The following is a 12,104-nucleotide window of genomic DNA, read 5'->3' as shown; positions in this document are numbered from 1 at the left end:
TGCATTCAGGTATGATGTGTTTCTGGGAAGTTAGCTCGTGTTCACACATTGAGTATTGTATAAACACTTTTAATTATTGCTGCATTATTGCTATGCTAGGATTACTTAAGAATGTAGTACTTTTTAAAGGATTCTGCTTATTTTCAACATGTGCCTTTTTTTTTTTGCCATCATGACGTTTGACTGTGTTGAAAATGTGTGAAAATTTCATGGCTTACTTGACTGTAGAGCTTGAAGTATCTTAGCTGTACCTTCAGTTCTATACACACACACACACACACACACACACACACACACACACACACAGGGCCAACAGGTAATCTCTTATAGCTGAACCCAGAAAGTGATTAAAACACATTAACACTCACTGCAGTCAGACCTTCCTGCATCCAATTACCGATTGTCCATTGCCTGAAACTCTATATTGCAGTATTAGTTATGTTATTTTAACTAGCATGAGCTAGAACTCAAGAACTCTGATGCTGTGTTCAGTGCATATTGGATTTTCTGTAAATATGACTTGCTGACTGGGAAAAAACATTTACATCAACCTCCTAGTGGTAATGAAGCAGAATATGTGGGGGTTTTTTGCGCCTCTGTTATTTCCCACTTGGCATCACAAATTTAGGAAGTGAGTTTTAAAAATGATCAGTTCTATTCACACTAATCCAATCTATTGATGTGCTTTAAAGACATGTTCAACTGTGTGGGTGTTATTGTGTTGAAAAGATGGTTTTTAATCACTTTTTGGGTTCAGCTGTTGGACATGACGTTGGCCCTGTATGTGTATATTGGACAGCAGTGCTCCTGTTTAACTGAAACCACGTCAAGAAAAACAACAGGAAAATAAGGGCCATGTTGAAAATGACCGGATTTATCCTTTAACTATTGACTGTTGGTTGATGTCTCCATAAAATGATTTATTCTCTGATTATTGAGGGAATGATTAACTAAATATCACAACATCCTCAGTGGCATTGGTGTAAAATGAAGACATCACAAATGATATTGAAGTTCTCAACTCCTGCCATAGAACTACATAAGAGGAGTGGAGCAGTAGATGTGTATGTGAAAATCAAGCCCATCCTATGTGAACAGGACAAATTTTGGTTTAATCATGGCTGGTGATTTATTTGAATAAATCTAAACCATTTGTGTGAAATTACTGTGAAACATCACTGAAAATAATAATTCCACAAGCAGTGTGCTATTTTGTCATGGTAGATTATCTTAAACATTGCAGTAAAATATATTTAAGAGCTTATTCAAGAATGTATAATAATATCCGGGTATTTGTGCAAATATAAGAATTTGAAGATTTCAGCAATAGGAGAGGTTTGTTCTTTGTGTTCTGAAGAAGTAAAAAGCAAGCAGACACATCAAATAGCCTTTGTTAAACAGGAAGTCAGTCGGCTGCTGATATTTCTGTGAATTCTTGGCATTATTTTTTTTTCTGACCGGAATAGCAGCATCAAATCACCTTTCATTGTCAGATCAAGGAATTTTCCTATATGAGCTTCATGTCATTAACCCAATATGTGTTATATCTGCTTTTTCTCCACATATTGTGAACAGTATGATTTAATGACATCTCTGTTCAAATAGGAAAAAAAGAGAATTGTTAGACAACATGTTTGTTTCCCTGGTGAACCAAATATAAGATACATAAGTTACAGGTGAAAATTTTATGAACCTTTTTCACAACTAGGAAGACACTCAGATGATTGGCATGCCAATACAGAATAAAGAAAATACAAAAATACAATAAAGTTTTATTATGAGAAATATTTTATTAAATGAAGAATTCTTCACCTATAAGTTCCTTACTGTATATGAGTATGGTTCATTGCCTTGTGGAACAGGTGTGAATCATCTTTTAAATCACTCCTAAAAACAGACTTTTATCGGAAAGCTTACCTTTAATCCTGGTCTGATTTTAGCCAAGTTTGCCTTGTTAATTATTGCATTTTTTCATCTGATTTTGTGTTACATTTGTCCTTTATTTAATTTATTGTCATTTGTTTGTCTTTTTATCTCTTTGCTATGCTTATTTTATCAGTACTTTAAGTTTAATTTTAATGTTTTCTTCCTTGCACTTGGTCCTTGTTGTGAAGCACTTTGTAACTTTGGTTTTGAAAAGTGCTTTATAAATAAAGTTTATCCAGACAGATGGAGCCAGCGCTCTGTTTTGAGTCCAGGAACACTTCCTGTCTGAGGACCATCTATCCTCTGTCTGTCCGCGTCTCTCTCTACCTGCTGCTGGGTGTCATGGTCGTCTTGACGGTGTGTGGGAACGTTCTGGTCGTCATGTCGGTCGCTCAGTTCAAGCAGCTCCACACTCCCACCAACTACCTCATCCTCTCCCTGGCCGTCTCCGACCTGCTGCTGGGGCTGCTGGTCATGTTCCCCAATATGACCCTATCTGTGGAGACCTGCTGGTATTTTGGAGATGTGTTCTGTAAAGTTTGCAGTAGTGCTGATGTCTTGTTGTGCACAGCCTCAATTCTAAATCTGTCTTTCATATCAATTGATCGATATTATGCTGTTTGCCAGCCTCTGCTGTATAGAAGTAAAATAACTGTTAATGCTGTGTTGATCATGATTCTGGTCTGTTGGAGTGTTTCGGCTGTAGCGGGCTTTGGAATGATCTTCCTCGAGCTCAATATTTTGGGAGTTGAGGAGTTCTACTATACTCATGTTGCATGTGAAGGAGGATGTGTTTTGTTTCAGAGTGCAGTATCAACTGCAGTCTCATCGCTTCTCTCCTTTTACATTCCCGGAGTTGTCATGCTCGGTATTTACCTGAAGATTTTCCTGGTGGCACAGAGACAAGTGCGCAGCATCCACAACACGAGAACATCTGATCCGTCCCAAACTAAAGCCACCAAAACACTCGCTATCATCATGGGGGCATTTCTTTCTTTTTGGACTCCTTTTTTTGTGTGTAATGTCATTAATCCCTTCATCGGTTACTCGACTCCATCGGCATTAATCGGAGCACTGGTGTGGGTCGGCTATTTGAATTCTACTGTGAATCCTTTGGTGTACGCATTCTTTTACAGTTGGTTCAGAAAGGCATTTCGAGTGATCATTTCAGGTAAAATCTTTAATTCTGACATTTCAGACATAAAACTGTTTACAGAATAAATCTTTAAAAAATGTAGTATGGTAGGTGCCTCAGAGAAATTAACTTATGAATGTATGGCAGAAAAAATGAAGCTTAGAAAAAAATTGTCATTTAAAACAATTTCCCTGCATTTCTACACCACCTGACCTCTTGGATTAAGTCAAAAAACAGCAACCCTGTATAATGTTAACCAAAAATGTAAAATTATGTTATATTACTAGATTTCAGCATTGAGGTACTTACATTCATGATTTTGCATAGGCACACTAACCTAAAAAACCTATTATTGGGAATCATGAGAAAGTTTCAGAGCGACAGACACAGAGCATCCCCGTAACCATAGCAACTCACTCTCACTCCTGCCTGCGTGCGCACAGTGCAAGAGGAGAGGGAAAGACGCAGAGGAGCTGCTGACTGAGATTACTCTGAGCAGCATGCATGGGAATACATTACAATAAAATACATTTCTCACTTTCCACCGATGGTCTGAATAACTCGCTGCTGCACGGTGCTGCTCTGTCTCGTCTGTCCTGCTGTCAGTGTCCTTTTTTACGTTATCAGTTATGAATTTGTTTTTCACTGTGTGAGAAAATGGACTTGAGGCATGACAGCATGTGATATGTCAATTGCGTGAGTCTCACGGACAGTGCGTGAGAGTAGGCAGCCCTGTGAACTCGCTTGACATTATTATGTATGAAACTGCCAATCAGATTTATTTACTTATTAATCGAAGGTGCCGGAACGCCGTTCTGGATCGTTCCGGCCCACTTTAACTCCTGGATGTATGTAAATTAACAGCAGAGAGTGGGGCTCAGTGTGGGAGCCAGGTGGGAGCCAGGGTGTCACCAAGGTTTGAATACATTTGGGGCTGAGCCCAAGTAATGTGGGGCTGAACCTGAGACGGACATTCCATGTATTTTACCCTACAGATCAAATTGGGCAGCATTTGGGGCACTCTACTGCATTACAAGCCAAGTTACTTGATGCTTTGCACTGAAGAATCCTGTAATGTACACATCACTATGCAGTTAACTTAACTTAATGATCGTATAATATACCTCTGTATTATAATAGAATGGAATTGTTTGAAATAATTATTATAACTTGGCACCAACAGCTGCAAACTGTCCTGTCTAGATCTGGGTTTGGTTGTTGACTTAAATTCTTTTGGTTGTTGACTTCCTCAATCTCTTGTTGTCCTTGCTAAGATACTGATAGAATTGACAACATTAACATTACCTTTAAAAAATGTTGTGCCACTTCCCTCAAAACTGACTCAACTTCCTTCTGCTAGAGGAAATATGACATGACAAAAAAGTCAGCTCTCAAAATATTATTCATTAATATTTATTATACATGTGCTGGATGAATTGATTCTGATTGGCTGGAGGGTTGATTAATTTCAGATAACCACATGACTCTGACATAGTAGTCCTTATTACTGGTCTAAATGAATGCACCATGGTGAGACTTGCTTATGAACTGAATATTATTGTGTACAAGGGTACCAGTTAGGGGGTGGAAATCACTTTTATGATATCAAACAATTTATTTTGTTTACAGCTTGCAGAGCGCTCCCCTTGCTGTGCCAGTATCCCAAGGAGCTCTATATGCTCTCACCGACCGGTGCCCATACAGGGGCTTCTCAGTGCTGTCCCCTGGCATACCGGTTCTTTATTGTTTTTTCTCTTCAGCTAGTCAGCTACTCAATGGTACATAGCATAGCCTGCATACTTTTGTTCACTTCCTTCACTTTTTACTTTTTCTTATTTCATATTTTTATTTTACTTTGTTTTGTCTGTACTTTATTTTGTTTGTTGTGTATGCTGTATCCAAACATGGTCTACGATCTCTATGAAATATCACCAACTTTCTACATCTCCATTATATGGTCAACTTTAATTTCAAGACTCTGAACGTATGAGGTTTGAACTCGCCAGTAAAAAGATTGAAATGTCTTGAATTTTCAAAATTCAAGCATGTGGATCTGGCCTTTTTGCAAGAGACATATTTGAAACAGGTAAATATCAGTAGATTCCATAACAAAATGTATAAAGTCATATCATACTCCTGTGCCCTGAATAAATCAAAGGGTGTATTAATTGTGGTAAAAAGAAAGCTTAATGTTAAAATTGGAACCTCAGGTGGAGATGTTGAGGGAAGGTTTTGCTATGCAACCTTAATCCTTAATGGGACAAAGTTCTGTGTGTCCTCAGTCTATGCACCTAATGTGTTTAATCCTGCATTCCTTGATGGTGCGAAGTTGAAATTGTTGGATTTTGCTGACTCTGTGCACATCGTAGGGGGTGACTTTAACCTATCTGACCCTTCCATTGACTCATCTAACCCTGACATCTCTGCTCGCTTACTTTAACTCATTCTTACAAGAATTTAATATTGTTGATGTCTGGCATCTACAAAATCCAACCACCAAGGATTACACCTTTTACTCTTCACGCCATCACTCATTCTCTAGAATAGATTATATATTAATTTCACCTATTTTTTTTAAATGCATCTCTCATACTTCCACTTTACCAATGCTTATCTCTGATCATTGCCCCACTCTCATCTCTTTTGAATCCACCCCTGGACCCTCTGGGTCTAAAAGGTGGCGTTTCAACATTTTCCTGCTGCAGAACACTGATTTTCTGAGCAAAATTACTAACAAAGTGAGAGTTTTTAGCGGTTAATTCGCAACCAGGGGTTGATCCTCATACCCTATGGGAAGTAACAAAGTGTTGTATAAGAGGGATATGCACTTCTTTCTCCTCTCATCTGTGTAGAGGACGCATTATTAAATCTTCACTTCTGGAGAATGGAATATCCCGTCTTGAATCTCTTCAGAAATCTTCCTTTTCTGAGGATATACAGAGGGAATTATCTACAGTAAAATCAGAGTACAAATTACTAATAACCTCTAAAGCTGAGTTCCTGCTCCTGAGAACTCATCAAGATAGCTATTAAAATGCAGAGAAATCAAGTATACTTTTGGCATTGAGACTTCAGCAATCTGAACAACTAGCATCCATAGACATGATCAAAAATGCTGACGGAGAGTTATGCACTCTTCCTTCACAAATTAATGGAATTTTAACCCCTTTTACTAAATTATACATATCCAAGTCTCAGAAGGATAACTCTGCAATGCTGTCATTTCTAAATTCTCTGAATCTACCCACACTTTCAGCAGAGCAGACTTCTAAGCTAGAGGCTCCTATCACTTTAGCTGAACTGAAAGTTGCCCTGGACTCAATGCCAAAAGCAAAATCACCAGGATTTGATGGCATTCCACCAGAGCTGCTCGTGGCTCTGTGGGAACTGGTTGGTCCAGTCATCTTGGATTCTATTAACTTCTCACTTGTGGTTGGAAGCTTCCACCGCAATCAAAAAATCACACTTATTTCTCTTCTTTTAAAGAAAGGTAAAGACCTGATGGAATATTCCAGCTATAGGCCCTTATCAATCTTAAACTGTGATTTCAAACTATGTGCAAAGGTCTTATCAAGACGACTGGACACTTGTATCTCATCCTTGGTTCACCCAGACCAAGCTGGCTTCATTAAAGGCTGCTTGGCTTCAGATAACATCCGTTGGCTATTGCATATTATTGAAGCAGCACCAGGTCAGGAACAGCCCTGTGCCATCCTTTCTCTTGATTCAGAGAAAGCCTTTGACTGTGTGGAGTGGGACTACTTATGGGCAGTTTTAAAACATTTTGGCTTTGGCCCCACCTTCATCAACATGGTGCGCACGCTGTATGCTGGTCCCACTGCACATGTTCAAACTGGCCACCCTGGCTCACCTGACAGATCCACCAGACAGGGCTGTCCCCTCTCACCTGGCCTATTTGCACTTTCTTTAGAACCCTTAGCACAAGCTGTCAGAAAACATCAACATATATCACCTATCTCAATAAAAAGGAACTGCTCACTCTATCTCCCTTTACGCTGATGATATTTTGTTGTACTTGTCTATCCTGACCAACTCTATTCCTCATGTATTAAGTCTCTTTGAGGCTTTTGGGGCATTTTCTGGCTACAGAATTAACTGGACAAAATCCCTCTTAATGCCCCTAAATCCAGTGGCTAGAAAAATCATCCTTCACTCAGTTACTTTGGAGTGTAATGGTTTTAGTTACTTGGGAATAATTATCCACCCCAGCCTTCTCTCCATTGTTAAATATAACTACACCTCGTTATTGGCGAAAATTAAAAGTGATCTAACCAAATGGTCTCCTTTACATATGATCATCAAAACGAACATTCTCCCCTGTATCAATTTTAGAAATTTTATTTGGAAAGCATCCCTCTATTAGTTTTTCCACCCTAACACACCCCAAAACACTAGGCGGGCTCTCTCTGCCCAATTTCAAATTGTACTACTGGTCTTTCCAGCTAAGATGTTGATGATTTGGCTCGACTCCTGTGTACCATGACGACCTCTTGAGAAGGCCTCATGTCATCCTATCAGACTTCAAGACCTACCATTTTGCGGTGCAAAGATTAGGACGACACGGATACATATGGGATCTATCATGTCAAATTCCCTGATTGTATGGTACCAATCTGAAAAATATTTACAGTTCGCTTGTAGGTTTCATGATTTGACCCCTATATGGAACAATAATTTTCTCTTGACTGGCTCCATACCTTTCACCTTCTCCCAATAGGCTAACCAGGGTATATATGTTCTTGACATTTTCAACCAATAAGGTCTCCGTTCTTTCCAAGACCTCAAGGAGTCTTATTCTTTACCAGGCTCCTCGTGGTTCTTCTACCTTAAACTTTGTACTGCCTTAAAAACGTATGGAGTACCTTGGGACTCTCCCACAGTTTCCCATCCCCTTGTAAAACTTTTTCATTCTGCTTTAACATCTGGGTTTGTATCCTCAACCTATGATAGATTATCAAAACACAACATTAACCCCCTACCTGCTACATCAGTCTGGGATAGAGACCTTGACAAGCTCAGATTTTAATTGGATTGGCCTAGGATATGGAATAATGTTTTCTCCTCTTCCAAGAACCTTGCTCATCAGCTGATTCATTTCAAGTTTGCACATAGAGTCTACTTTACACCGGAGCGCAGATTCAGACTGAAACTTACTGATAGTGATCTATGTGACAGGTGTTCCCACTCTGAACTAGGACATCGTTATGCATGTTTTGGGATTGTGTAACCGTGAATTCTCTCTGGAAACATGTTGTTGAAACATTAATAAATTTACTTGATAAACATCTTCTATTTTGCCCAGCCTTCTGGCTTTTTGGTCAATCTCCACTGCAGTAGGACTTAGGGAGGTACGCAGCGAGATGGTCGCATCACACTGAGCTACTGCCTACAACTCTCCTTTCGTTTAAATTCATTCTTTATTTTCAGCTTTAACTTGTTATATTGTTTCGATTAGCCCTCGCGAACAATGGCAACAACCAAAAAAACAGCAAATTCGCCTCAAAAACAGCACGATAACAGCAAATGATGCAAGGCTAATGTTAGCTCACTTGACCACGATAGTGTAGCCATGCTAATCCAACAAATTGTGGACGCTCAGAGAGACTCACTGAGCGGAATGGTCGCTAGCATGCTAGCAAGAACACTAGAAATGGCATTGGGCCCGCTTGAAAAAACTCTCTCTGAAAACGTTGGTTTGCTTCGGTCACTCCAAGCTGAGATAAGCACACATACTAAAAACATGGAAAATCTAACATTTAAAGTGGAAGCACTGCAGGGCAACATACGACAAGCCAAGAAAACACCAAACACTGCCTCTCAGAGCTTGAGAAGCTACAACAAAAAACCAACAAACTTGAAGACAGAGGAAGAAGGAACAACGTGAGATTAGTTAACCTACCACCTGGGATGGAGGGTGATGACCTCGCCGGTTTCCTCAGAAAGATGCTACCAACTTGGATACCAGAGCTGGCGACGTCTTCAACTCTGCCACTGGAGATTGATCGAGCACACCAAATCTACTCACAACACAGCCAGGCCACGCAATGATATTCCGACTACTGCGGTACCCCGATCGCCAAGCCATATTTCAAGGTGCGCAAAAGGCAAAGCCATCCCTCCCACACAGCACTCGCTTGGAGTTCTACGCTACAGCTCCGGGACGACTCAGCAAAGCAGCGCCTACAAGGGAATTAGAGCTAAACTCCGGCAGAAAGTTTTGGGAGCAGGGAGGGGGTGCCAAAGTGCGCAAACCAACACATGGGATTAATGTTTACTGTTATCTACAAGTTCTGTTTTTTATACATTGTCACACCTTTACACTTCTCACAACTTTACCCTTACTTTTTATGTTCCATGTACGTTTAATTCTTTGCCCGGGCTTAGTGTATATTGACAATGGTTGATTACAAAGTTTTGTCACTTAATGCTAGAGGTCTGAATTCGCCATTCAACCATGCAAAGATTCTAGATTTTTTACACAGGAAACACGTAGATATAGCACTATTATAGGAGACGCATCTTCAACCAGTAAATGTTGTCAGATTACAGAACACTCACGGCTCACGTACTAAGGGCGTTGTGATTTTGATGAAACGCAAACTTAATATTAGTATTCAGAGGGTTAGTTCAGATGATACAGGGAGGCCGGCATATTGTGGTACATCTATACAAGGTGAAACAGTGGCCTTTGTGAATGTTTATGCACCCACTGTTTATGAGCCAACTTTCTTCCCACGGATCACCAAAGACCTACTGTCTCTGAGTGATTACCTTCTTGTTATTGGTGCAGATATGAATACCTTTTTTGATAGTAGCTTAGACAGGACAAATACCTCAGTATCCACCACTCAAACAGCTTCTTCCAAATCATTATGTCACCTCTTTAAAGACTTGAACCTATAGATATATGGCGACTACAAAACCCAACAACTGGGGACTATACATACTTTTCCGCCTCATCATAAAATGTCTTCCAGAATAGATTATATTCTAGCTTCTGCTCAATTATTTCCAGCTGCAGAATCTATAGATTTTCTACCATGGCACCTATCTGATCATAATCTAATTTTACCCACTTTCAATTTTGAATCCATCAGAGGTAAACCATCCAAGTGGAGGTTTAATACCACTCTCCTTCAAAACCAAGAATACACTGCTCAATTGGAGCCCAAACTGATTCGATTTATTGGTTTCAATAGAGATAGTGTATCTGACCCAATGCTGGTATGGGCTTCCATTAAGGGGTTTTAACATAACAATGCCATAATTGAATAATTATGGCATTGTTACGGTTCTCCTTGCAACTTAAAAGGTCCAGAGTGCAACAAATCTCTAAGCTAGAACAAAACTGCAGCTTATTAGAGAAAGACTTGAAGTGTAACTATACTAGAGAAACAGAACATAAACTGAAGGCTGAACAAGCAGAACTGAACAATTTGCTGAAATATAGGGTTGAATACTTAATGTATATAACCAAACACAAATATTACTCAGAGAGGAGCAGACCAAGTCACCTCCTTGCTCTCACTCTTAAACATAAGGAGAGCAAGATGTCTATAACTTCAATAAAATGCCCCAAGAAAGGTCTGGTCTCAACCACCCCAGAGATTAATTAAACAGTAAAAAAAAATTTTGTTCAACTTTACTCGCAACCGTCTCAGGAACAATATGATCATTTCTTCACTGGTCTAAATCTTCCCACTCTGTCATCAGAGATTCAAAGGGACTAGACACGCTGATTTCTTTGGAGGAACTACTCCTGGATCTGAAATCTACCAATAAAGGCCGTTCCCCAGGTATTGAAAAAAGGTCACTTCCATAGAGATCTGAATACAGCACTTATTACAGTGATGCCAAAACCAGGTAAAGACCCATTAGAATGCTCCAGCCATAGACCAATTTTGTTGATCAATGCTGATCTAAAGATATATGCGAAGATATTAGCCTTTCGAGTTGAACAAGTTGTGGGGGGTCTGATAAATCCAGACCAAGCAGGATTTATGAAAGGGTGTTTAGCCTCAGACAATATTCGACGACTACTACATGTCATAGGAGAAGCAGAGAAAGATCACTCACCCAGTGGACTCTTATTTGTTGACTCCACAAAGGCTTTCAATACATTAGAATGGCAGTATCTCTGGAGAGCTCTGAAAGAGTTTAACTTTGGCCCAGCTTTTATCAAGATGGTCAACGTTTTGTATGCTAACCCTTCAGCCTGAGTTTGCACTTTTCAGAGATATTTGGAATATTTTCCATGGCTTAAGTCAGGGTTGCCCCGCATTGCCACTGCTTTTCAATCTCTCTTTGGAACCCCTTGCCCAGTTGATTCGGAAAAGTACTTCAATCTCCCCAATAAAAATAGGTGCCTCCACCTACTCGATATAGCTATATGCGGATGACACTCTCATATTTATGCTGGATCTACAGAATTCTCTTCCTAAAGCAATTAAAATGCTAGGGAATTTGGGGATATTATCTGCTTTTAAGATCAACCTCTCTAAATCAGTGCTGATGCTGCTCAATACAGAATGAGATAAAGTGATAATCCCACCGGGAATCGCCATTGCCCAACAAGTAACCTGTTTTGGAGTTCAGATAAGTAAGTCTGTTTCATCTGTGGCAAGGACCGACTATACAAACATATTTAAAAAGATAGAGAGTGACATCAACAGGTGGATGCCCTTACCAGCATCAGTCCCATCCCGTATTTCTGTGGTGAAAATTAATATTTTACCAAGGATTAACTTCATTAGTTCCATGCTGCCCCTAGCACCGCCAGTTAATTACTGGTTGAAGTTAGATTCTTTACTGAGCAAATTTATTTGGAACGGGAAATGACCTCGCACCAAATGGTCTACGCTGCAGTTGGATAAATCACAAGAGGGCTGGGCCTGCCCAAACTTTAAAATGTATCACTGGTCCTTCATATTGCACTGTTTTAGCTACTGGATGAACCCTGGTGCATGTACACTATGGAAAGATGTAGAAAAGGAATTGATAGCACCAATAAGGTTGCAAGACC

At 39.8% G+C, this 12,104-nt stretch overlaps 1 protein-coding gene across 1 annotated transcript; it reads left to right on the top strand.

Annotated features, from left to right (window-relative positions):
* Positions 1 to 2,169: 2,169 nt before the first annotated feature.
* Positions 2,170 to 3,147, top strand: LOC139660555 (trace amine-associated receptor 1-like). The gene is made up of 2 exons (XM_071538728.1): positions 2,170 to 2,704; positions 2,738 to 3,147. Exons 1-2 carry the CDS (start codon positions 2,170 to 2,172, stop codon positions 3,145 to 3,147), a joined length of 945 nt encoding a protein of 314 aa, XP_071394829.1.
* Positions 3,148 to 12,104: the final 8,957 nt, after the last annotated feature.

The sequence above is a fragment of the Centroberyx affinis genome, unplaced genomic scaffold (genome assembly GCF_046629955.1).
Source record: "Centroberyx affinis isolate AG114_WGS23_722 - 3 ecotype Tasmania unplaced genomic scaffold, CSIRO-AGI_Caff_v1 ptg003336l_1, whole genome shotgun sequence".
NCBI lineage: Eukaryota > Metazoa > Chordata > Actinopteri > Beryciformes > Berycidae > Centroberyx > Centroberyx affinis.
The sequence above is the reverse complement of the archived record's forward strand: the minus strand, read 5'-3'. Positions and strand labels throughout refer to the sequence as shown.